General features: G+C 29.9%; 1 protein-coding gene across 1 annotated transcript in view; it reads right to left on the bottom strand.

The window, feature by feature from the left end:
* Dcr-2 (Endoribonuclease Dcr-2) overlaps nucleotides 1–27423 on the bottom strand; it is a 39195-nt gene extending 11772 nt beyond the window's left edge. The window contains exons 1-19 of the mRNA XM_014419825.2: nucleotides 26961–27423; nucleotides 26708–26880; nucleotides 24753–24930; nucleotides 23822–23947; nucleotides 23548–23723; nucleotides 21677–21902; nucleotides 20631–20776; nucleotides 20381–20549; nucleotides 18005–18135; nucleotides 16455–16698; nucleotides 13294–13445; nucleotides 11160–11301; nucleotides 9411–9635; nucleotides 9072–9245; nucleotides 8369–8582; nucleotides 7896–8059; nucleotides 5372–5550; nucleotides 2257–2480; nucleotides 489–739 (exon numbers count right to left, since the gene is read on the bottom strand). Coding sequence (XP_014275311.1) covers nucleotides 489–739; nucleotides 2257–2480; nucleotides 5372–5550; nucleotides 7896–8059; nucleotides 8369–8582; nucleotides 9072–9245; nucleotides 9411–9635; nucleotides 11160–11301; nucleotides 13294–13445; nucleotides 16455–16698; nucleotides 18005–18135; nucleotides 20381–20549; nucleotides 20631–20776; nucleotides 21677–21902; nucleotides 23548–23723; nucleotides 23822–23947; nucleotides 24753–24930; nucleotides 26708–26880; nucleotides 26961–26981 — 3315 coding nt within the window. The 5' untranslated portion in view covers nucleotides 26982–27423. The remainder of the gene's footprint in view (nucleotides 1–488; nucleotides 740–2256; nucleotides 2481–5371; nucleotides 5551–7895; nucleotides 8060–8368; nucleotides 8583–9071; nucleotides 9246–9410; nucleotides 9636–11159; nucleotides 11302–13293; nucleotides 13446–16454; nucleotides 16699–18004; nucleotides 18136–20380; nucleotides 20550–20630; nucleotides 20777–21676; nucleotides 21903–23547; nucleotides 23724–23821; nucleotides 23948–24752; nucleotides 24931–26707; nucleotides 26881–26960) is intronic.
* Nucleotides 27424–27760: the final 337 nt, after the last annotated feature.

The following is a 27760-nucleotide window of genomic DNA, read 5'->3' as shown; positions in this document are numbered from 1 at the left end:
TGGTTGCTATCTTGTTTTGTTTTTAGCCCTGAAGAAGGCTAGAAACTCTAGCCGAAACGTCGGCACATTAAAATAAGTTAATCATACTTATTTGTGTTTCATTGACCGCCCCTCCAACCATCTTCTCCTCATTTATCATCCACGGTCAACTATCTCTCATAATCATATTTTAAATTGTTTCAGAAAACTAACACTCAACATAAACTTTCAAAAGCAAACCTTTTTCTTTTGCACTTTTTAACAGATAAAACAATGTAACATTACTTCCTATAAATAAACAGAGCAAACATTTTATTTTAAATTAAATAATGATATTCTGTTAACAAGGCAATGAAATACTTTGTAATAAATACAAAAGAATAATTATAATTTATTTTATATTATCTAATCTAATTAAGTGTAAACAGCATGACCAATGGAACCTTATTGGAATAGCATATTGTCAAATCCCATACCCAATAATAAATAACAAAATAATTATTGCTCACATCAATTTGGTCAGCAGAAATTTCGATTTTGGCGAATTTTTCATAGTGAAGAACAGAAAGTAGATCTAGATTCCTCAAGTTTCTTTCTATATCTATTGGTTCTTCTTCTTTATCCCAAGTGCAATCTTTAGGTTGCAGCTCAACCATTTTATCTGCCAACATGTTACTCACCTCGATTGTACTTCTAGCATTTGAACTTTCATCACCAGCTAAGGCTGTATCATCAACTTCTAATGATGACCAATAAACACCTTAGAAACAAGTGAAAATAATTTCATTCATTAACCAATAAATAGCTGAATACAGAATTAAGAAAAAGTTATTGATTTCTGATTTTAGATCGGCGTTTTAGGAGATAATATTCAAATTATGTGTGCAACAAAAAAAGAAAAGGATATCACTAGTGTTAAAAATAATGTAGTTTATATATTTTTTTACAATAAAGTTTAATTTGGAAGAAGAAAAAAAGAGGGGCACAAAGTGGTCTGAAGAAAGAAAAGAAAGGCAGTCGAGGATCATGAAACTGCAATGGGAAGAAAGCAAATCAAGACTCCCAAAGAAGCCTAACCAATGATATTCACATGGTCCTTAGTGCCCAGTACACAATTAAAAAAAATAAAGAAAAGTTTAATATAAATTTAACAATAATATATTTTTTAATAATCAATATTTAACATTATTGATTAAAAAAATTATCTTTCCTTGATTGTCACAATTTGATCAAGCTATTAGTTTTTACAATGATTTGTGTACTAAAATATTGGATGTCACTACACAACTTTTTCTTACTCCTTTGCAGCCAAGATCAATATTGTTTGATGTATCTTCACTAATATTAATCTGCTTGGGATTTATTTATTTTATTATTATTAGACAATTTAATTTTCTTCAAAATGAGTATCTGGCATGTTCCAAGGTTGCATAGATTCAAATGATTTAAAAAGTTAATAAAATGTAAACTGATTTCCATGGGAACCTGTTCAAAATATTTTTAAAAATGGGTAAAAAGTCTGATTGAAAATCAGTCACAAGAACATGTACTAACCTTTCTAATGAATATTTATGTTAGTAACCATACAATATATATTTTTACAGTTGTACTTCATTGAGGTTTTCTTTTCTTTATGCCTTTTTTTCCCGTTTTTTTTGTGGGGAATTAAAGGGTTTGAAGAATAAGCCCTCTTTAGGTATTTTGTCAAAATTGTTAGAGCTGTTTTAGAACAACAGTCTATAGAAAACTAATTTTTTGGCTGTGGCGCTCAATTTGGTACACATGTATCTGGGTGAATTGTATGAATTGGGTGAACTTTTTTTTTTTTATCCTGTGAAACAAAAAAATAAAATTGGTTCACCCATTCAAGAGGTAACTGTGACACAGACAAAAGCAGACCAATGACTAAAAATGTGTTTGTTTTTTCATGGGGGAAGGTGGAACATATCCATACATCCATTTAAAAACATAATATAATCTCCTTACCTAGGTGGTCAGTAAATAAAAATTTAAGGTAGAAATATAATGATACAACTTGGAAAAAAATGAAGGAGATAACAACAACATAAGATGCTTAACTTCTTTTAGGACACATGAGATTTAAAGAAACATTGAAAAATCAATAAACTGCCTGCTAGACCTTGTTTCATGTTATTAATTGCATAGCCGAATTTTTTTCTTTGAAATAGAAACATATGCCTACTCAATACATAGTAAAACAGATCAGTTGTCACACATATATTATATATTTACGAAGTAAATTAATAGGAAATAAACCTGATGGAAGTTTGACGACTCCAAGTCCTGTTTCAGCAGCAATCTTTTGACGTAATTCTTCAGCGTTCAGTAGAATATTTATACGATGTAATATTGATGGTAATAAAGTAATCTTCAACATATAAACCGCAGGGAATTCTAAAAGTGTACACAACTCAGGCACTAATGTCTCTTCAAAATCTTCCTCATCACGACGTCTTTTTTTACCCAAGCGATATTTTCCCCTAAAATAAGAACCAAAAATGTGAATTATGTTATTAATTAAAATCTGAGAACATCATGAACTAAAAGAAAATTTAAATAAGAACATATAAAAAAAAATCCTCAAAATTTAATCACAGTCAAACCTTAATATAATGAAAACATAAGGAACTCTAGAACAAAATGCATTTAGAGATTTATTAATTTTGCATGGGAATGGTAAATTATTTTAACAAGGAGTCAAAGTATAAAATGTTTTGGAACATTCTTATCACTTCTTGTAAAAGAACTACAAATATATTTGAAGGAAATATTAAGGGCTGCAGTCAAGAAGAAATAACAGTTTTGAAGTATTTATTAATTGCTGAAGTTTCGACTCACTACGTAGGTCCTCATGAGGCCTGTAGTATTGTACACAATACAACAAGATCATTTTAGATGTCATTTTATAAGTCCTTTTGTTCTATTGTGTACATCTCTATCCACCACAACAGATCTGATGAAGAACTATATTGTGGGTCAAAATGTCGGCAATAAATAAACAGTTAAGAACAATTTTTTCTTTTTGACCACAGTCCTAACCATCTCGCTCAAATTCAAATTTGGTCAATTATCTATATATATGATACAAACATTATATTATAACTATTAAAAATGAGCTTATTTAGTTGAAAATAAACAATAATAGTGACAATGGTGGTAAAGAAGAGTGAAATTAATTAAGTCAGTATCAAGCTAAGGTGAAAAGCAGAAACAAATGAGATAGAATCCAATTTCAATGGATTAAAAGATGAGAAGGAATACAAACAAAGTATTAAGACTATTTTTAGTTTTATGTTATGCAATTTAAATTGTTTTTGATTTAAGTTTTTCATGTTTTAAATTAAATTAATTTATTTTCAATAAAAGAAATTATTTTTCTTTATAAAAATGATATATCCTTTTTTACTTCAGAATAATTTCATAGAATTGAAAAGAAACATATAAAAAATTTTTGTATTTGAAATAATACGGTCAATCATTTTTATATATAATATAAACAAAATATTTTATAAATAAGAAAAAATAAGATAATATGAATTTTTATTAATTTAATTAATTTTTTAAGCTTTAGTTTAATACAAATTACATTTTTGTTCAATTCCCTCTCAACGAATTGATATTGTAAACAATACTAATATCAATACTGAAATTGATACTGATATTATTAATAAACCACGAGTGTAAGCCAACCAAGTTTACAACCTTCATTGGACCCCTCACCTAACCTTATAATGCCAAAAGGCAATCCAAGGTATCCTTCATACCCAGCTATACATATAGCATACCTCCTATATGTACGTTCTAAATACCAATTAAAATCTTTACAGGAGGGTACAAAAAAAATAAATAAAATACTAATATTAGTATTGGCATCTATAACAATATCCATAATGTGATTGAAATTACTGAATATCGGAAATTTTCCATATAATTTTTCTCAAGTGTACATATATTTTCGATTTTGAGCTAAAAAATAATTTGTTTTTCAATTTTAGCCACTTTTTCAATGTAGCTCAATTGAAATAACTTAAGTCTCCTCTTTCCATTTCAAATAAATGTTTCAAAGCTAAAAAATAATTTGTAATGAATTTTTGTTTTTAAAATTTTTTTGAGAGAAAATTCTTGTGAATTTTTTTTTTAAATTTCCAATATGTATAGGTTACCATGAAACTTCAATTCTAATCATGAATGGCAAATCTAAAGATGCGCAACAAGGAAACAAAACTGAACTCTAAACAGTTCATAGAATGGAAATGAAACCCTGTGTCCTTCAAAACATGGTTTTAAATAATATAATGACAAAAAATTCAAAGGAACATTAAGGGTCTTGTTTGCAAGGCTTTATTTTATTTATTATGGATTCCTGGAACATTGTCGCTAAAACTAATATATTATTATTCTACGGGTATAAAACCAATATATTGTTCAATTATAAACAAAATCAAGCCACTTTTAATTAATTAACGGTTTTTTAAAATGTAAATATCTCTAAATGTTTTGTTTGTATCAATATCTGAGAAATGTTTCAAATTATGAAATAGGAATGAGTTAAAATAAAATAGTATAATATAAGAATATATTTAAAATATAGGACTTAAGGAAAATTAAATATCAATACTTGAGTCATATATGCTTATTTACTTTCCTAATCTACACATCAATAGCTAAATTAATGAGGTAAATCCCTCGCAGCCAGATGGTCCCTCCTTCAAAGGTTATGTAATTCACATAACATCACATCAACAATTGTTTTACTTATTTTTAATTTGATAAGCAATGATCATGATGAACTGCTTGGAGTTTTATTTCATGTAAAATTAACGAAATATTAGAGTAGATTTTTTTTTTTTAGGAAACTTTATTTAAACATACAAATTTGAAAGAAAAAATTCTCTGATTTGACCTTTTTGTTTTAGAATAGTCCACATATACAATAGTCATATTATTAAACCAAATAATTCAGTAAATTAGCTTGCTATAGCAATGCTGAGAGGATGTCACAGCCGAGCACATTGGGGTGAGGGTCGCAGAGTCCATGGTTCATAATGCTGTTTCTCTAAATAAGATAATTCCAAATGATGAAGACAATTGAGGTTACTCCTATTCAGCCCTCAAGTCAATATGAGTGATTACTAACACTTAGAATATAATTATTCATTTATAAATGATATTAATTAAATGCATGAAAACACTTACAGCATTTTTTAAAAACAAGGGATTTCAAAGGACTGAGTCAGTAACTTCATCATATAATAATAATTGACACACCTGCAGTAGTTAAAATTGTTTAAGATAATTATTTCAGTAGCCATATTAATTTTTTATAAAGAACCGTCATAGATTACTTCAAAATCATAATAATATATCTTACCTTGGCAATAAACAGTTGTTTTTTCCTGATATAGCTCTCACTTCTATCAATTTCTGATTTTTATTAACAACTGATTGATTGTAACGTTTGAAAAAATAATCAGAATATGAACTGTATTGCTCAGAAGGAAAGGGAGACATAGGTGTTTGCTCTTCACACACTCTTGTTACAACATATTTCTGAAAAATTGATTAAAAAGGAAGCAAGTCTAAATATTTAATAGTAAAAGAGAATACTTAATGAAAAAAATAATTAAAAAACTACTATGACAGTTAATACATAGAACTCCACTCTTCTTTGTCGATATAGAACCAAAAATTATCATATCTAGTAAACTATATGAGAATTTCAGTCGATATCAGGTGGCAAGGAAAGAAACTGAATTTAATAAGTCAGGACACTAACAAGACGAGAGGTAACAGACCACTAGCCTTCACAGGCAGAACATGACTGACTTGACCAACTCTGATGACAGCATTACAATATAAAAGTTCTTTGGCAAAGATATTCATAAAACTTATTTATGCAATAAATGAACTTGTTCATAAAAGTTATGCCTATAGGAAATGCTAGAATGCTATAATACTACAATACCCCAAATTCTCCCACACATTACATAGCATAAAAGATTTTATGAAAGTTCAGACTAGTTACAGCTCAGGATGAAGAGGTTGTAGGCGACGCTTTATTTTTAGCACCTGTCATGATGTTGTTTTATTACAAAATACAAACATTGCAAGAATTTACAGAATATTAAAATAAATATACAGAGAAAATACAAAAATATATTAAAAAACATTTTTAAAAATATATAATAGTTAAATTAAAATAATAATAATTTAAGGAAGTATACATAAAGATGGACTGGAAACTAGTTACTAATAAATATAGCCAGGTGTGATAAAATACTAAATACAGAATTAGAATAATAAATTGTAGAAAAATACTCATTAAAAATAGTTGAAAACATGGTAAAGAGGTGAGTTTAAAAGGTTAACAGATAATAATTATGAGAGGTTAACAGATAGGTGAAGTAAATGTGGCAGAGATGAAGTATAGTAACAAGTAAAAGGGAATATTAAGAAAACTACTAACAATAACAAATAAAAAGAGTGGGGAAGTAAATGTCTGATTGAAACAAGGATGACAACTCACAAGTTAGGACACAGAGCCAGGTAGGAATTTCTTCACTTATTCACTAACCTTCAAAAAAGAGTAAGATTTTTTATAATATATAGAAAGGTAAACTGATAGGATTATCTAATCCCTTGTCTAATATTACAATAGGCAAATATATGAGATAAATGCAGAAGTACATGTACAAGATATACATGAGAGAGAGAGAGAGAGAGAGAGAGAGAGAGAGAGAGAATATACATTGACAAAAATAAAAAAAAAGTTATTGAATAAGAATAAAATTTGTGAAAAATGGGAGGAATAGTGGTATGATAATCTAAAAGAAAATTAGAACAATATGGATAAAAATAGCAGGTAGTAAAACTGTGACAAGTAATAACAATAATGAGTAGTCTACAATCTTTCAGACATGGTGTCAACATTAAGTTAGTGTATCGACATAAATTGGAGATGAGTAGTGATAAAATAGGTAAAAATGTAAACACATAAAACAGGTATCTTGTTTTCATTTAGCCCTGACGAAGCGCCGGTTAACAATAAACATTTGTTTCTACTATTTTGGTACCTTTATTGACGGCCATCCAGGCTGTCTTCCTACAATCTACTTCATACGGTCAACTATCTGCTTCCAATATGACATTTTTGTAAGATTGCACATCATGTGTTGAAGAGGGTCAATCAAAATTCTCTTCAGGGATTAGCAGTGGATGATCAAAGATATCAGATAATTTTTTTGAAAATGTATGAAGTACCATCAAATACTTAGTCCTAAAGACTGGACCTTTTATCTGACAGGAAATGACATATTTACGAAAACCCAATAACCTTTAAGAAAGACTCAAGGTATGTTTTCCTTAGTGCCACAATCGCAATGAACATTCAATGCCCTGCATCCAGTAAATATAATTTAAATGATTATATTGTGAAGATAGAAATGGGCAAGTAATTTTGCTGGTCTGTAGTAATTATTAAAATGATAATTTTCACTGAAATAACTGATGGAATAATTAATGCATGTTCCTTCTCTTTTTTGCCTTTTATTCAAAGACAATATGTTTAACTCCTAGAACTATCTAATCTTCCATGGACTAAAAAAATTAGCAAAACTATTTTTTGGGATGCTTTTTCTAGGATTATGATTTCAGAAACAGATATGTGGAGGTGCTACTAGCATGGGAAAATCATATCACACCAATATGAAATATAAATATATTCCTTTTACTGCCAGAAAATATGACTGTACATGGACATATTAACTTTCTACCAACATTTTTGTAAATTTCTTACATTTTTTATTTTGAATCCAACCTATTTATAATTTAGTCAAAGATAGAAATGTAGATACACCATTAATTTTTAACAATAAAAGCTATTTAGAATAACATACCAACATGAATCCTTTAGGACGGTACCATGGTATAACTATTTTATTGAGATATTTGTCTTTTGTTACAATTATGTCCCCTCTGGAATCCAGTGGTACTGCTTTAACTGGAGGAATTTCTCCATGATTTTTTATAGTTTCCCAATCAATTGTAATACTATCATTATCTAAAACCAAACAACCAACATTAATTATGTAGATGTATCGTAATATAGTTGAAAATTAAATATTAGGTAATTGAGGACTATAGAGCTGATTCAGATTAAGGAAATTAAGATACAGTTAGGCTATATAGTGCTTAGTAGGGTACAAGTAGTGTTTTGATAGTTATTTATAAACCTAACACTGGATTTTATTCAATATTATGAAATAAACTGAGATAGTAGATGATTACATTAGTTATATTGTAATTTTTGAGACTGAGGAACACTCCACCTACTTATTAGAAACTTGAAAAATCATGCAAAATTGCTTACCAACAATAGCAGGAACTACATAATACGAGTTTTCTTTGTTTTCATACTCCCTAACTAAAAATTCTTTCTTTAGTGACCAAGCTTCTGTAAATAACAAAGAATGGAAAGCCAAAATTTTTTTATACTGTTCCTGGTTAAGAGTAATCTTTCGAGCATTTTGTTGTATATTTACCCTTACTTCACCAACGTTCATGAATAATGGGAAATTACAAAGCTGAAAAAGTATTTAGATTGTTTATTATAGGAGCAATGATGACTACTATATTAAATTATTTAACTAAGTTGATTTATCTAACAAGTTAAAACAATTATTTTTGAAGTTACAAAACTGACTCAATCCATTTTCAAAAACTTAACAGAAGATAGTCAAAACATATGATTACGTACACTTTGACCAAGGTAAGATCAAGAGCTTGAGCTCATTTAACCTCCTACCCTTCTGGTCAATAAGGTGATGCGATACTTGAAAACTTGTAAAAAGTAAAATAAAAAAATTTTGTGAAAAAAAAAAGAGTTAAGCTAGTTTTGGAAATAATCTTCTCAAATATAAACAATCTTTAGAAGATTAAGCAATTGAGTATGAGGATAATTGATTTAATGTAGTTGTAATAAACTTAAATTATCAAGAAATAACGATGTTCTTTTGATTAGTTAGCATATAATTTAAATGTCAACAAAGAGAAAAACAAAAGAAAATATTTACCTTTGGCCACTTTTTGGAACTAAGTACAGCGAAATTCTTATTAGACAATAGCAAATTATAAAATGCTAATAGCCTGTCATTTTCAGGTTTCGGATAATTTGGTAATATTTTTAAAACATGGATGTAGACAGGCTGGCCTACTTGTGGAAAGCCACCACAGATCCACCTTGGAAACTATTAAAAAAAAAAAAAATTAATTTAGAAAGGTCTATAAAAGTATAAAATTTAAGAAAGATAAATTATAAATAACTTTTAGACGATTAAAATTTGTTACTTAGTACCTCAAAGCAATATTGTCATTTTTTATTATCTCATTATGTAAATAAAAATAATAATAACCTGTTTATCATAGATTCTGCGACTTTTTTTAGTTCCAGGTTTATGTAAAGACTTTTGATCTTTTTCATCCTCCCAGAGAGGACACAGTATCTTTTCTTCAACATTCTGAACTTCGTTTCCTACAGGGAGTAAATGTTCATTAAGTTCACCAATCTTATACAACATTTTACATGCATTTAAAGCAACTGCCCCCTTAGCGGTAACAAGGTTTTCACAAGGCTGTCCCTAAAAAAAAAAAAAATGCAGCAAATTACTAAGTAATGGTTTATTATTTAAATCAGTTAATGATTAAGTAACAAGCAATAAAAAAGTGTTTCAGCATCATTGTACTAAGTCTAAAAAATTTTGGTATGACCATTCACAAGACTTTTCTACTTGGGCTAGATACCTTACAGCACCAATATTTTGGTATGAACATTCACAAGACTTTTCTACTTGGGCAAGATACCTTACAGCACCAAAATTTTGGTATGACCATTCACAAGACTTTTCTACTTGGGCAAGATACCTTACAGAGCCAAAATTTTGGTATGAACATTCACAAAACTTTTCTACTTAGGCAAGACACCTTACAGAACCAAAATTTTGGTATGACCATTCACAAAACTTTTCTACTTGGGCGAGATACCTTACAGAACCAAAATTTTGGTATGACCATTCACAAGACTTTTCTACTAGGGCAAGATACCTTATTATTATTAAATGGGCAACAGACCATGGAGGCCTAAGTCTTCACACAATGCATTTCCTAATACATCGCACGTTTCTGGACATGGTATTTTTTGTAGGGTGAGTTCGCCACTCCCACGCCTATTTTTTGTGATTGCCACCCATTGACTAATGGGCCTCACAAATACCCAAGGGGAAATTGTAAGTGAATTTTGCATTATTTTATACTTGAATAAAACCCGGGTGGGACCGAGATTCGATCTGACAATCTGTGGGTTGGTAGACTGGCGCGTTACCAAGCTGCTAATGCTGCCCCAAGATACCTTACAGAACCAAACTTTTGGTATCACTATTCACAAGACTTTTTTGACTTGTGCATGATACCCAACAGAACCAAAATTTTGGTATAACCATTCACAAGACTTTTTTTAACATGGGCATGATACCTTACAGAACCAAAAAAAGATGCAACAAAATCGCTCCACCTATTTTTTTTTATTTCTAAGGCTTTTAGATAATGATTCTAAAACACATAATACTTTTCCATTCATAAATGATTGAGATATGGGTGTATAACTTATGTATTGATACTTGTATTGATTCAGCCACTGTTTAGAAACAAAATTTATTTAAGATAAATAAAGAGTATTTAAGATATAGAGGTAATATGGAAATAATTTATTACAATGGTTAATAATTAGATCTTTTCACAGAATTATAATAACAATAATCTATAATATTTTTGAATATTGTAATTGTAAATAAAAGGAGAAAAAAAAAAAGCATGAGCAGCAGTGTTCCTACACGGTCGTATTTTCCCACAATTTTTGTTTAGGAAAGTGATAAAAAATGTTTTTGTGGTTTTGCTAATGTTTAGTTAATATAATTAATCCTGCTTCATCCAACATATTGAAGACATTTCAATTTATAAAAATGTTATTTCATTTTAATAAAAAATACTCTTGGTAAACAAATATTTGTTCAAGAAACAATCAAATAATTAAATTAGACATTACGTACATGCTAAAAACTGTAACAGTAAAAAATTATTACTAAAGATTAAAAAAAAAAAAATCTTACCTCGATTATTCCTTTCAATGGGCAATTTATAGGAAGTTGAAGAAAACATAGAGTTTTAGGTTTGTTATCTACAATAACCTCTTTCTTCCAAAAAAATACAGTAAGTCTGGTAAATTTATCACAGGGCAAAGTAAAACAGTATCTGTTAAAAACATAATTAGATAAATAATAAAAGAAACAAACCAATAAGAAATATAAGCATAAATAGAATGTAATTATATCCAGTTATCAAAAGTTTTTTTTTTCTCATAACTTGAGAATCAACTGTAATTTTATAATAAACATAGTCGATTTATTTTTGACTTATTGAATAATACAATAACAAAATATTTTCTTATACATCGTATTTCATGTATGTGAACTAGGATTGAAATTGAAATATCTTGAAAATCATTTATGATATCGAAAAATTGTAAAGAACTTAAATTTTAGCTCTCGATGAGGTTATTCAAAGGGTCTTAACAAATGCCTACAAAATCTGATTTTAAGGCTTCATTGCTCACCCAAATGTAGGTGTTTCCTCTTTACCCCTCATTTCTGACAATTTTTTGAAAAATCTGCATTATATAAAATTGGAAATTTTTTAGAGTAAATATTCAGATTTTTTGAGTAACACATTGTTTTACTTGTATTTAAATTTTCATGTTTCATTATATAAATAATAATTAACTACGTAAGTTGAATTATTTTTATTATCTAGATTATTTTAGTCAGAATATTTGGAGATATTCTGGAGAAGAGATAAGAAGAATTGAAATTGTCCAATTCCATGCACTTCCAGTATTTAATGGCAAGCTCAGATCGAGATTATTAACATGTATGCTGCAAGAAAAGCTGTTGGGAAGTATGATGAAAATTATAATGACAAAGACATGTGGCTATACTGAAAAACTTTCAAGCCAAAAAATACTGAAGAGGATCATAGAAAATCTATGTGTGGGAGATTTTCTATGCAGAAGAAAAGCAGGACAATTGTTCAAATAACTATGGCTATCGATCAAATTAAAAATATCCATCAGGCCAAGAACAAAAAATGCCACTTACATCACTCTCAGGTCGTAGGCTTTAAATCACTTGGACTTTTTTTTTTTTAAGGACCTGTGACCCACAGTCAACTTTGTTAGATCAACTATGAGAAAACCTGGTTCAAAGAACATTTTCGATTAGGTGAAGAGTGAAACTATATTTGATAAACATTGTCGTTCACATTAAAATTACTAATGTGCTTAAAAGTTTAGACAAAATAATAAAGGAACTTTTTTTTTTCATACCAAAGCCATCCTAACATTTCCAGTACATGATGGGAAGTATAATCAAAAGACCTAATAAATCAAATTTATTTATGTTCTTTTCTAATTAAATTAATAAAACAAGATTTCAAATAATTCTCTTTATTTTTACAAGTAAAAATCTAAATAAACATAAAACAAAAAATATCTGAATATTTAGGCTAAACAATTTCTAATTATAAGCTATATCTTGGAAGAATGTTGCTGAAAATATTTTCTAGAGTGATGATGTGAAAACTATTTCAAATGAAATCCCAGGAAAAGCATTATTCAAAAAGTTATGTTGTATGTTTGCAGAGGTCAATTTCTTCATTATAGATTGAAAAAAGATAACACTTTGACCTCTACTTTATAACCAAACATTTGGCTTTAAAAAGTAAAATATATGTTTCTTTATATTTTGCGTATCTTTCAACAATGTAAAATAAGGTGTAAAAAGGGAAAACCTACACATTAGGGTAAGTTTTAAAATCAGATTTTTTGAAATTAGAAAAGTATACATCCGAAAGACCTCATTTAGAGATACAATTCATGTTCATTGCATATTTTTTATAAATGAAATAGTTTTATAAGATTTAGATCAATATAAAAAAAATTCTAATTTATTTTTTAAACTTTTAATAATTACCCTATTAATAACTATGTTAAGGATAAAGTTAAATTTAAAAAAAATATATAACTGAGAGAGTAATACAAGAAAATTATGACCATAATGGTGCTTAAGGCTTAAAAACTTCAAAAATTTAACATTAGATAATTAAATAACTGTATTTGTTTTTACTAATAAGATTCATTCCATCAACTTGACTATTACTGTTACTAAATAAACATTCTAATGACTATACCTATTCAATAAAGAAATAGCAGATTCAACAGTGACTTTAGGACCAATTGGCCCATCGATAAAGAAAGGTTCAACTTCTTTGGAGTAGAGAAATAATTCTGCTTCTGCTTCCGTTCCACCCCTTCTAGACTGATCTCTGCCATAGCACAATTCCTATGTAGATAAAATAATGTAAGTTAAAATGTAAGGAGAAAATAACTTCATAGATCAGAGTTGTTCAGTGGCTCACTGATTGAGCTTTTACTTTTTCCTCCAAACCACTCATCCACTAGATAGAACTAACTATTTATCATCATCCAATTCATAGAAAAGAGATAAGATTTTAATTTTAAGCTACAAGGTAGGATAAAACCGGAGAATCTCTTGGTATATATGTTATAGCATTAATTCTGGACTATTTTTTCCATTTGTTTTTATTTTAGCCTAACTATAAACAGTGAGAAAATAACTAGTTTTTCTTTTAGCCTAACTCTAAACAGTCAGATATTCATAGGAGTCTATGAATTGAAAATCCAATATAGTGATAAAAAATCCTGTTCCAAGGAGCAGTACTTTCACAACATCTTATCCCAAGCACCTGATCCTAAATCTAAATGGAAAATCCTTAAGAACCTCTCCGTTATCATTCCTAAATCCTGTCCATACTACCCAGTTGATCCAGACGAGCTTAATACTTTCTTTGTTGCTCCTCCTCCCTCAACAACATCGTGCGATTTTTCATCTCTTCACATCCCTGAAATCCCATTTGATCCCAATAACTTTTATTTTCTAAATGTTTCTCCAGATGATTTAATGTCAGCAGTCCTCAAGTCCAGAACTAACGATTACGGCCCAGACAATGTTCCTGTAAAGATAATCAAACTTTGTCTCCCTGCCATTCTTCCTGCATATTTAAAACTTCTCCCTTCAAAACTCCGTTTTTCCCAAAGCCTGGAAGAAAGACCTTGTCCGACCATTGAACAAAGTTCCTTCTCCTTCTTCGGTTTCCGACTTTAGGCCAATATCCATTCTATCCAATTTGGTCAAGCCACTAGAAAGATTAGTCCACTCCCAACTTAATAATTTTCTCGAGCATAGTGGTCTCCTTAATCCTTTCCAATCTGGTTTTCGCTCCCAACATTCCACACAGTCTGCTTTATTGAAAATTTCCCAAGACCTCCAATCTGCTATAGATAACCATCAAATAACAATTTTAGTTCTTTTTGATTTTTCTAAGGCTTTTGACACAGTCAGCCATAAGATCCTCCTTAATAAACTTCAAAACCTTTCCATGTCAAATAGTGTCCTAAAGTGGTTCCTCTCCTTCCTGTCCCATCGTTCCCAAACAGTCGTCATTCCGAATAAACCTCTTTCCTCTCCCCTGCTTCTGTCACAAGGTGTTCCTCAGGGTTCCTCACTTTCACCAACCCTTTTCTCCATTTATATCAATGATCTTCCTGATTCCATTCACCACGCACAGTACCACCTATACGCAGACGATCTCCAAATCTATCTGTCCTTCCATCCCTCCGAAATGCTTGAGGCCATCCAAAAGATACAGGAAGATATTGACAGCATTAACGCATGGGCGTCTAACAATGATTTGAAGCTGAATGCCAAAAAAACGAAGGCCATTCTTATCGGTTCCAAGCGCCTCCTTCATACCCTCCCTTACTGTCCTCTACTTTTCCTTAACAACCAACCGATTCACTTCTATCCTACAATAAAAAACCTTGGTGTCACTTTTGATCAACACCTCTCTTGGAATAACCATATTTCCCAAATCACACGTAAATCCATAACTGTACTCAAACAATTCCTAAAATTCCGTAATTCCATTCCTCAGAACACTCGTCAGCTCCTAGTATCCTCTCTTGTCTTCCCCCACTTCGACTACGGATCCTTGGTGTACGGAGGGCTATCTGCAGGACTAGAGTTGAGACTGAAGAGACTCATGAATTGCTTTGTAAGATTTATCTTTGGGTTCCCTAGGCACTCTCAAGTCTCCCGCTGGTATTCCGAGTTGAAGTGGCTCTATCCAACCTCCCGAAGGCAATACCTCCTTGGTGTTTTTCTATTCCAAGTTCTTAACATCAAAAAACCTACCTATATCATAGATCTCCTCACTCTTCGTTCATCCATCCACTCATTAAACACCAGATCCCATCCGAATGATTTATATATGCCCTCCTATAGAACCTCCTTCTTTAGCAAATCCTTCGTCATACGTGCAACCTCCCTCTGGAATTCTCTTCCCATCTCCATTCGCCAGTCCTCATCCATTCTCTCCTTTAAACAACACCTATTCCTTCATTTATTGAATAACCAAACCTCCACATCTTTGTAATCAAATAAATAGGCAGTTATTGATTAACATAATAAACAGTAGTAAAGCCAATATACCAATGTAATTTCATTCTACTATCTGAATATTTGTAAGCGCTCGCCAGATAAAAATCTCACTATATGAACCTTGTAATTATTCTTAGGGGACATATGTCCCAGAATGAAGTTATTTTTTCATTTCATAAAAAATATTAAGTCCTAATACAAAAATATCTAAGTCTCATGATGTTGAATACCAAATATCTTCAAGTCCAACAAGCTCTAATTCAATTAATTAATAACAGGATATTAATTAATCTATTATAACAAGAATCACATTTTCCACCTACAAAATTAAGTTTTGCTAAAGAAATATTGAATAAATTAAAAAAATACTGCAAAAAGACAGGACTTTACATAAAATAAACAATTTGAATTTAAAGACAGTCAGGCTCTTAGGTACCAAATTAGAGAAATAAAATTTATTTACAGAAATGCATAAGTGATACTAAAACTATAGATCTTTAAATATGAGAACTAGTCATTACACTTCAAAAATTAATTATTTTTAATGGTGTGAAATATCAAATAGAAAAGGAAAATATTAGATAAAAATGATAAGAGTAAAGAGAAATATGGACATAAAAATTACTCTCCCATTTCAATGAAAACTACTTATTGAATTTAAGTGTCTTGTAAAAAAGTAAATTTAAATACAGTATATTTGGTTCTAGAAAATGATTACTTTATTATAAATGCAGTAACTTTCGACTTTTTTGGTTAGTACGATACTGCGTCCTTCCTAAGCAGAGCAGAGCTAAGGACTTTTTCTTAATAAAAAATAAAGAAATGGTATACCTGCTTTAGAGTTTCTTCAGATTGTTTAAAAGTTATATAGTTTCTATGAAAAGCATTAGAATTTGAGGATGGAGCAAATACAATGTATTTACTGTCTCTGTGTCTTGCACGGCCTTTGGATTGAATATAAGACCTTGCAGTTTTGGGATGATCAAATTTTATCACAAAATTGCAATTCTTCACATCAATGCCTTCTTCAATCACATCAGAGGCAACCAATATGTTGATCTCACCCATGTTAAATCTATAACAAAAAATTGAATAGTTTAGGGAAAATAAATCAAAATAGCGCTTTAAACAAATTGTTCAGCTCAACATATGTGGTTACTCCCAAAAGTATGAATACATTTAATTCAAATATATAATTAATATAATAGATCCTGTTAAGCATTTGTGAAATTTGTACCTCCAGAAAATAATTTAAAAAAAAAAAATCAAAATTCTAATATCACTGATATCTTATTATTAAAGGATAATTATCAATACTCAGACATAATAATCAGAGTCAAAGGTTCAAAAATGTCGCTATTATATGTATGAACATCAATTAACAACTTGTATATTCTATATATGAGTGCATCAGAGAGAGTTAACACATTTTTGATTTTTTATATGACATTTTCTTTTGAGTCTATGCCTCGCAAGGCATACTGAGAAGCCATATAAAGAATACAACTTCAGGTCAACAATAGCGTGTCATATCTATGTGTAAAAAGGTTCAAAATTCAAAATTGATATAAGTTAAGCTACTTATTCTATTAACTTGTACTTACTTTAATATGATATAACATTAAATGGTAAGAGAATGAACAAAGACTTGAAGATAAGAACAAATAAAGACAATCAAAAATCCTAAATAATAGTTTGAAAAATGTGATCGAATTCATCAAAATTTTGATGGTAAGTAACCAATCATATCTCTCTTCAAATAAAATATGATGTCTCTTCCTGTTATCTGTCTATCCGAATTGGAAACATTAAATTTTCTTGATAGGCTTAGAGATATTTTTGATAAAAATAGTTTTTTTGAAATAAAATATATTATTGTCACAACTTATTTATTTGTTTATCATTTGTGATCACACCTCTGACTATCTTCTTTTCATATTGAATGTATGGTCAACAATAAACACATCATTATCAGAACTCGGATGAAGAACTGTAAGAAAAGCTAAAGAACTTGGAGGAGGAATGTGAACAGGTCCAGATAAGATTGCTGTTACAAAGCTTACTGAAGAGGTACATTTTGAGGGAATTAAGATAGATTCACATTCTACATTCCATTTCCATAAAATATATATAAAGTTTAAATTAAAAAAACAGAAACAATAGGTGAAGGGAAAGGAAAGTTAGAATAGAAACACTTACACTTAATATAATATTTTATATAAATGATATTGAAGAGAAACATAATGTTTAGTGTAAATCGACTTTTAGGGTACCAATCCCAACCTAAAGACTAATGATGATGTTGAAATTGAGCCTACCACCTGAAGAGTAAGGAATGTATAAATTATACCAAAATGATTTTGTTACCATCTGTGGCTTACTTTTTCAAAATCTTATGATTTTTTTTCCTTTCAAGAATATATTCTCGGGTGATATGATATGGATTGCTGTTTACCCCAACAATAAAATCAGGCTTAATGTATTTATATTCTTCAATAGAAGCTGCTAAGTCCTAAAAATTAAAAAAAAAAATTAATACAGAGACTGACGCTCTGAAATTCTTAACGACTAGAAATGTAAAAAGAAAGTATTTTAGTTATTATATAAATAAATAGTTGAGCGTATAATTTGAAATATGAAGAAGATGGTCAGGATTGTGGTCTACAAAGAACAAAACAGTCAAAACTATTCTTAATAGGCTCCAATCACCCCCTTAAAACTGTTCCTAATATTCCAACTCTGTTCCTACATGATAGTCCCATCAAATTTTACCCCGCCATTAAAAAACCTGAGAATAACATTTGATCAAACGCTTTCCTGAAAAACCATGTATCCAATATTTCCCATCATACCTTTTCCACTTTAAAATGTCTTAATTACCTCCGTCGCCACCAATTCCCATTTGAAACTCGTAGGCTCCTAGTCACTTCTCTAATATTTCCCCACTTTGACTATTGATGTACGGTATATGGGGGCGTCTCAGGGGATCTAGAGGCAAAATTAAAACGTTTGATAAATTGCTCTGTACGATTCATCTTCAGGATTCAAGGGACGCCTCTGTTTCTCATTTTTATGCAGAGTTGAAGTGGCTTTATCCTTCCTAACATCATAAGTATTTCCTGGTATCCTTCATCTTCCAAGTCATCCCATCCCGCCGTCCTTCAGTTCCAATACTCTATTCGTTCCCACAATACCCATTCCCGGTCTACAGATTAATACACAAGGCCCCACCGAACCGCTGCTTTCGATAGATCGTTCATTATCGAAGCCTCATCCTTATAGAACTCCATCCCTTTCAACATCTGTCGCTCTGATACCCTCCCTACCTTTAAATCCCACCTGTTCAATCATTTTTATCCCTTCAGACCCCATGAAATCGTAAATCAATATAATTGTAAAGGTGTAAAGTATTATTATTATTATGTGAGAGGTTAGATTTGAAACCTCAAAATGTGTTTTAAAATCAGGATTTTTCTAACTTTGACCACTAAGGAAGGAGAAATCTTTTATTTACAATTTGATTTATCCGAAAATAGAGAATTAGCAAATATGCACATGCATGGCTAATTCAATATTTTGGTAATTAAAAATTGACATAAACCAATATGGAATCTTGGGCCGCCCATAGCTCAGTGGTTAAGACACAGTCTTTACCAATCTGATGTCTATTGGCGGTGCCGGTTCGAATCCGGCCTGGGACGTTGACTTTTTTCATTGAGTGGCGGTCCCACAAAATGAAGAACTTTGACTCCCAACCATGGTTAGGCAGTATAGGACTCCAATGGGAGTCTTGGCCGAAAAAAAAAAAAAAATATGGAATCAACCATTGGTTATTATTTACCCTTATGAATTCCCTCACTATTTAAACTCTAGTTGCAATCAAAGAAAGAAAAATCCCGATTTTTGAAAGAATCTTTGAAGAAATAAACTGAACCACACTTTTAAATCGAATCATGATATACTAAAAAACAAAAAAAAAAAAATTATATTTTTTGCTATCCTATCTGAACTCATAGAGGAACAATGTAAATATGGTCCAAAATCAATTTCACTAAATTTCATGAGTGGATGAAATAATTTAGTAGTGATTTACAAGTTCGATAATGCATTTTCTTAGACATATCTGTATTTTGAAAATGGCTTATCTGAACCAAAGTTGAGGAGTAACGTAAAAAATGAAACTTTTTATAATATCTTGGGTAACAATTTTTTTTTTTTTGTCATTTGAATTTTCAGACCATGGTAATTTTTTCTCGGATTCTCTGAATTTTTCAAACAAAAAAAATTCCCTGACTTTTCATGGTTTCATCAGTCACTAGACACCCTGCATTGAATATTTTTCCAAATGATAACTGAAGAATAAAAAAATAAAAACTTAAATTCTAGAAAAACAGACATAGTCAGTGTCAATTAAAGAGGGCAAATTCAATAAATTGGGTATTTTTTTTGGAGGGTATTTTTTAATAAATAGTCATTGATATTAACTAGTTAATGGAAAACAATGAGGGATGACCCAAGCTCTCAAAAACATAAATATATTGTAAGTTTTCACCCCAAACAATTTTCAGTACCAGGTAAAGTATAATATTCTTAAAATATACTCTCCTGTAAATTGTTGGATTTGCAGTTTTTACAAAATACTGACATGTTATAGATAGTACTTCAGATCTCTTCTTTTAAAAATAATTTCTTATAACCTATAATTAAAAACTAATATTTTACTTTCAATATTTTTTTTTAAAATTGAAGTAACTTACATCAAGTACGTAATACAAAACTTTAGCAGTCGTCTTTCTTTCAACAAATACAAGAGCTAAACTCTTTTCTTCAAAATTCTGTAATAATTTGAACAATTCAATCATCTTTGAAGTCGAATAATGAAATATTTTTCCAGGTCTATTTTTCATAATCAGTTCGAGTTTTTTTCTAAAAATAAAATAGTGAATAAGACAAGATAGCAAATAAAATTTATGATAAATATAATGTAATGTTAATAGATGACCATACCGAATCAAATGAAGCTGTATTATAATGTGACCTAAAAGTTTTACTAATGCCTGATCGCTAGCTGAAATTCTCATTCTTTCAAAGTGAACTATTCGTAATAGCAATACATAAGTTGAAGCATATCCTCCTAATTCTCTTGTGATAAGCTAAAAAATTTTAAATTTAATAGAGAATTAAATTAAAATTTGTATTATGTTATGATTAAACCTATTATATATGAAAAATACATATGAAATGTATAAAAAAAAGAGATACATTGAGCACTTGGAATATTAGTAAAGAGTGCTTGAGACTTAAATGGATACAATTTATTTTATTTAAACAATAAAGGTATTTAAAATATACCAACTGTTAACTACATCTAAATAAAATAATCCATATATAGAGCAATGTGAAGGGTCCATTGAATTATATTTAATGAAAATAATATTCTTCTACAGAGTGAATTATATTAAAAAAAACTTTATTTAACAGTGATGTCTAATTGTATTTAGCATTATTAAAAAGATACTTTATTCAAATTTTTGAGAAATCTAAAAATAAAAAATTTGTAACAAATAGTTTTGCACAGATCATTGTATTTTATAAAGATATCTGAGACAGATAACTAAGGGATCCTAATACTGATTCAAAATAAATTTCTAGGGTCAGTAAAGATTCTTTAACTAAGCAATTTGCTTTAGATTGAATGTTCCTATGTTATTTTACAACAAAAATTATAAGTAAAAAAAAATCCAACTTTGTGATCTAATTTTTTAACACAGTCCAAGATAATAAATTAGTTTTAAATGTGGATGTAAAGAAGAAACTCTCTTATTTTTTAGTTTAGTCTAAGAATGTCAAAATGGGGTAAACTGAAGATAAGATAAAGAAATTCAAAACAAGGTGTAATTTTGTGGTTTGAACATTTATAAACCCTTTGGAACTAAATCCAATAAGGGAGAAACTCAATATGAAGGATACAAATAAATGAATTTCAAAGTTACAAGTAATGATTAAATGTATTGACTTTCATTATCTTAGTCATAAGTTATAAATCAACTTACTACTATTTCTTTAAGAATATTTGTGATTTCAATGATTGTATCTGATTTGTTATCTACTAAGGTAGCATTAGGAGGACTGCTGGGTGGTTTTGGAGAACTGTCCACAAGAACTATTAACTTCAATATTGGGTAAATCTCATCTATTGAAGATTTAACAACAGCGAAACATTCATCGTCTTCCTCAATATTGTAAATAACTACTTCTTCTTTTGGATTAGTTGAAAATCTATAAATATATAAAGACAATTATTAAATACTAAGAATTGCTTAATACTAAATTCATATTTTTAATACAATAAAATGAGGCTTTTGGTTAACAGAATGAGTAACTCTTGATTCCGTAGGGTATTTCTTTGTATTTTAGATATTGATTCTATAGTAATTTAGCAGAGAATAAATAGTTAATAGCACAATCCAAATTTTATAAACTGCAGTGAAACCAAATTTCGCAGAAATTGACATTTTTAAGGCTAGTTCTGTAAGTTAATTGAATGGACTGTATAAATTAATAAAATTATATTTAAAGCTTTTGATGTATACATGAATCAACCGAGAGGTGTCCTATATGATAAATAAAGCAAATAGTATTTACTACCAGATATGCAATAATTTGATTGTGGGAAAGAGGGAGGTAGGTAAGGATATCAAGCTCCATATCTTTAAAGCAATATATCTTCCAATACTATTATATGGCAGTGAAAGTTGGGTTACCCAAGACAAGCACTTGAGCAGGATTACAGATGCTGAAATGTGATTTTTGGGAAAGAATATTGGGCAAAACTAAGAGAGACAATGACAGGAAGAGAAATGAAAGAATAAGAGAAGAACTTCAGATCCCCTCAGTGAAATCAGTGATTGAACACCGACAGCTCCAATGGTATGGACACATCTGTAGAATGGGGAAAGACAGAGTGCCAAGAAAATGTATGGAGGCGAGGCCGACTGGTAGGAGACCACGAGGCCGACTGGTAGGAGACCACGAGGCAGACCTAGAAGGAGCTATATGGAACATATCCTATGACTAGCTCTGGAAAGAGGAAAAACGCTGGCTCAGATGAAGATGCTTGCTATGGACCGAGATGTGGTTAGAGGCTCCTCCACGCTGAAAGGCACTTAAGGAGTATGAGAAAGAAGAGAGAAGAAGAAGTATACATGGTTTATAGGGGATTGAAAGCCAAAAGGTTACCTTATTGTCAGTGTGTAATTTCATTTTGAATTAGGGGATCTATTTCTTCTTAATATGTTGATTTGAAATGATGGGTCATGGATTGTTCTTCTATTCGCTCATTCTCTTCTATGCTCCCCTATGGACTGACAGTTCCTTGAGATCTACTCCATGTGGGTAACAATGAATTAATTGAAAGTAGAAATAGTATAGTTTGGAAATTGCCACAGATCTGGGCTTAAAAAGGGTGATGTTGTTTAAATTCAAAAAGTAAAGGGGGTCTCTCAACGCCTCTCAACTCGGCCAACAGAAAGACCTTACCTTGCAGTGGCATGAATATAATTAAATTAAAGTAGTTAAGGAGGGAGGGATCTCTGAACACCAGCACTGGAATGAAACTGTTAGAGCACCCTCCCACAGCCTAGATCTCAGTCTTTCTGACTTTGCGCTTTTTCCTCAGCTTAAAAAAAGGCTTAAAGTGAGGCATTGAAGGGTACAAACAATGAAGACTTTTGGAGGGTTTGGGATATCAAGTGTGGCCAAATTGCAGAATAAATGTGTTGGGGTTACTTTGAAAGTTTGTTTAGGGGGATGGAGAAGTGTATTTTGTATGGGGGAAACTATTTTGAAAAATTGTAGAAAAGAAAGTTGCATTGAAAAACTTTTGTAGTGCCGTTTTTATGTAATTTTATAGATTGGAACTCACGCCTGAATCATTTCTTCATTTTCAGCTCGGGCTATTTTAGCATGCATCGTGATTTCCAAATTGTGAATTTCCGTTGGGATACGTTCTGGTTTACAATTAGAATTTAACAGTGTTGCGGTTAAACCTAGAACATGTGGTCTATCCTTTGTAGGAACTCCTTTAAATTCTTCCATGACCTAATCAAGTGAATAAGAAAAATAATGATTACAAAAGACTTTTAACAAAAAACAGAGAAAATAAATCAGAAATGAGGAAAGTAGTAGGAATTACTAACCAATTTCATTGGATGTTTATTAACAGCATGATGACATTCATCTATAACTAATAGATTGACACGAGGTAATGTGATATAATCATGCAGAATCATCTGATGAAATATAGCAGCAGTCATAACCAAAACCTTTAAAGAAACAAGAGAAAAATATTAATTAATAAACAATTATAAATAATAAAAACTCAAGAAAATCATAAAAATTAATAACTAAGGATACTATGTAATACCAGCTTCTATTAACAATAGATATGAGACACATGGTGATTTGCTACATAATGATATATTGATGTAAAAAGGGAGGAAACTCAGCATACCAATTGAAACTCTATATGCCAAAACTACATAAAGGTGCTTATTTAGTATTGTGATCATTACTACAGTAAGTATATCCAAACAATTATAGATACATTATAAATGTGTCACAAAATTATTAAAACATTAGTATGACAGTCCCATTCATTCAACAATATATAAAGCTCTGTTCTTCAATTTCCTCTTAAAGTCTTCACCGAAAAATAAAAAAATATCCTTGCTTTAAATCAATACTGTTTGTAGCTTGTTATTGGTAGTTACAGAGATGTGATATTTAAAATCAATATTTTATACTATAAGAAAAACTTTAATTTATGAAAATAAATTTGCATATCATTGAAAAAATTCTGAAACTTATATTATTTAGAATAGAGTCAGCAATTAGTTGTTATCTTATCACTTTCATAAATTACATCTAATTCATTTGATTTCTTGACTTGTATAAAAGTGTTTGGTATATCTCAAAATATCACATCAGTGTAGATCAGACAGATATATGCTATCTTAAAAGTTCTAACAGGTAATATGCAAAAATATAAGATAATATTTATTAATAAAGCAACCAAGAATTCATTGCTGTACCTTTCCTGAATAAGAATCAAATAAAATAAAGAAATACCTGATGATTTTCAAGTTCTTCATGCCATTGATTGATATCCCAATGGTCAACCCCTTTCTCTGCACTGTATTCCCCAACTGTTAAGGGAGTTTGCTGTCGAATACTTTGCGCTTGTTGAGCTACTAGCGCAACTGTATTTACAAGAAAAAAAGTTCTTTTACCTCCTTCAGAATACAATCTAAAAAATTTAAAAGAAGTATTAACTAAATAAGAATAATTAAGACATTTTGTTCAAGGTAAAAAACAATGAAAACTTCAATGAAAAGATGCTTGATTGTTTTTTCTAAAAAAAAAAAAAAATCTTTTATAACTCACAGTCAATCTTACAGTATTAGAGTTTATGACAATAGATTCAATTTAAACTTTTATGCATATCATTAATTTCAGATCCAGAGAACAATTTAAGGATAAGAAACTTTTAAGAAGCCTCTCTAAATAAGATCAAAAATAATGATATCTTGAAATGTGTAATGGAAGCAGAAAAAAATAGCTTTTTGGTTAAATAATAAACAATTATGTAAATAGCATCAACAATGATCAAGCATATTGGAATGATGGGCCAATTAAGATTTCATCAACTTCAGTGAGGCCACTACATGAATCATTCTCGCACAAAGGTACAGTCTTCAGTTTTCAGCAATGTAGAAGTAATCTAATGAAGTTGGAAAAAATGGGAGCATTATCTTAAAAACTTCAATTGATATTCAATGTAAAACTATAGATATTGATATTATAAAGAAAAAAAAAAAGAATGATGAACCAAATGACAAATAATTATTTGCTAATTATCAGTTAATAACCAGGATATATATATATATATATATATATATATATATATATATATATATATATATATATATGTGTGTGTGTGTGTGTGTGTATGGATATAAATAACTGTAACCCCCTATGGACTAAGAATGTTCCAAATTTTAATTTACAATCTTATTTTAATTATAACAAATTTTGAACATTATCTTACATTACTTAGTAGTTAATACATCATGATATGTTTTCAGTACAACACCAGATGACAAATAATTATTTGCAAATTATCGTAACACTAATAAATAATTTATTTAAATAACTTGTTTTGTAGTAAGAAAATGTTCATTAAACGTTTTATGAACTGAAGTAACAATAAAAAGTAATTGTGCCTCCTCATGATTTTGCAGCAGCCACAGCTATGACCTTAATCACTTCGACCAGTTCCTTATCAGTGGGGACGATTTGCGATGCAGGTAAGAGAAAGCCATGTTTTCCTGTGTCCATCAGTTCGAAATGTATGAAAATTTTACTCAATGAATAAATGTGTATCCAATGAAAGAAAATATCTAATTAACATTTTTATATGGTTTGGAGTACCTACATTTCAAATCATGAGTTTAGATAAAACTATTCCATAAAACGTGAATATTTCCTTGAATAAAATATTTAGTTCAAAATGAATTTTTCTTTATAAAATATAAAAGTTGAAATGTCTTTTTAGCTCAATAGAAACTTTTAAAAAAAAGTACATACTGGACCACAAAATAAACTAAACAATAACAACAGCATTAGTTTATGAAGAACCTTATCACCAACTAATCCTTTTCCTTCATGTCCTCAAAAGAGACATTTTTCTCAAGTATGAGCTTGACAGAAAGAAATCAAGGGTAGGGATGAAAAAGTATAATTATTCACTTTTCTATCATATAAATTAAGTAAGAACAAAATAAGAATTGATATAATAATCAGAATATAAGAATTGTCCTAACACAAATTTTGACTGTCATCAAACTGATGGATATATGAATATAAACTGTGCCTGAATGCACTGGGCAGTTTGATGATATTCAAAACTTAAGTTATAATTAAACTAATCCAGTATGAAAACTTCTTTACCTAGAACTATTGTTTTGAGGTCAATAAAAATAAATTTAGTTATTGCGCACACAAAATCACAGCACTATACTTACAGTTTTAGATCATTGGACTTATGTTTAATAACCATCACAGCAATAAACGTTTTTCCTGAGCCAGTAGGTAAAAAAATTATAGTGTTATGTTTCATCACTCTTTCAAAGAGTTCCACTTGGTACTCCCTGGGTTTAAAATCTTCAATATTTTTATTAGTCGTCATTTCTGATGGCTATAACACAAATCAAAAGTACATTTCTTTGAAACCCCAATAATAACACATACAATTATTTAACATCCAAGTCAACTTACGTCCTCTAATTTTGAAGACATATTATTTTTATTTTATGTGAATAATTAAAAAAAGTAATGAAAAAAATCGGAAGATAAAATAAAACTCGCTGAAATTTAAACTAAAACAATAACAAAGCTGGCGAATGATCCACACTTTTAACCTACACCTCCTATCGCGACGAGTTTCGCAGCGGTACTGACCTTCCCCACCACCTTCTCAACCCATTTTTGTTGTATGTATTATTTTTATATGAAAAGCTTCCTCAGTAAGTGATAATTTTTTTGTTTAATGTAATTGTTATTAAATTTAATATAATTGATTCATTTATTAGCCTCAAAAAGGAAATCCATAAGTTTAAACAAGTTCAGGAATCGACGGGTTCTGTGATTCCCATGAAGCTTTTCTTATCTTCTGGTTTTTAGCTCCTAGCGCTTGGTGCAAATGAATTAGTGAATGTATAAAGTCTGCCTAACAAATGAATCAATTTACTGTATTTTGTAATTACAACGTTGATGGAAATTAATTTGGCTGCAATCTAAATTATTAGAATTTTCATTAAAGCTCTTTCAATATTATTGAAGGATCAATATCATTGTCGTGTATGTGGAATATTGAGCAATATTACATCAGTCAATGGCTGGTTGTGATGTGGAATGTATGGGGTTGACGGTCAAGTGATGGTGTGGATGTCAAATTTCGTTAAACCATTCTATTCATAGTTCTAATTTGCTGATTAATTTAATGCTTGAAAAAAAATTGTTTTGTACCACATTTTTTTGTTTTCATTAATGCCACGGCCAACACAATTAAAATAATA

Source organism: Halyomorpha halys, unplaced genomic scaffold, assembly GCF_000696795.3.
Source record: "Halyomorpha halys isolate HHAL.00 unplaced genomic scaffold, Hhal_1.1 Scaffold252.1, whole genome shotgun sequence".
In the NCBI taxonomy this organism is placed as follows: domain Eukaryota; kingdom Metazoa; phylum Arthropoda; class Insecta; order Hemiptera; family Pentatomidae; genus Halyomorpha; species Halyomorpha halys.
The sequence above is the reverse complement of the archived record's forward strand: the minus strand, read 5'-3'. Positions and strand labels throughout refer to the sequence as shown.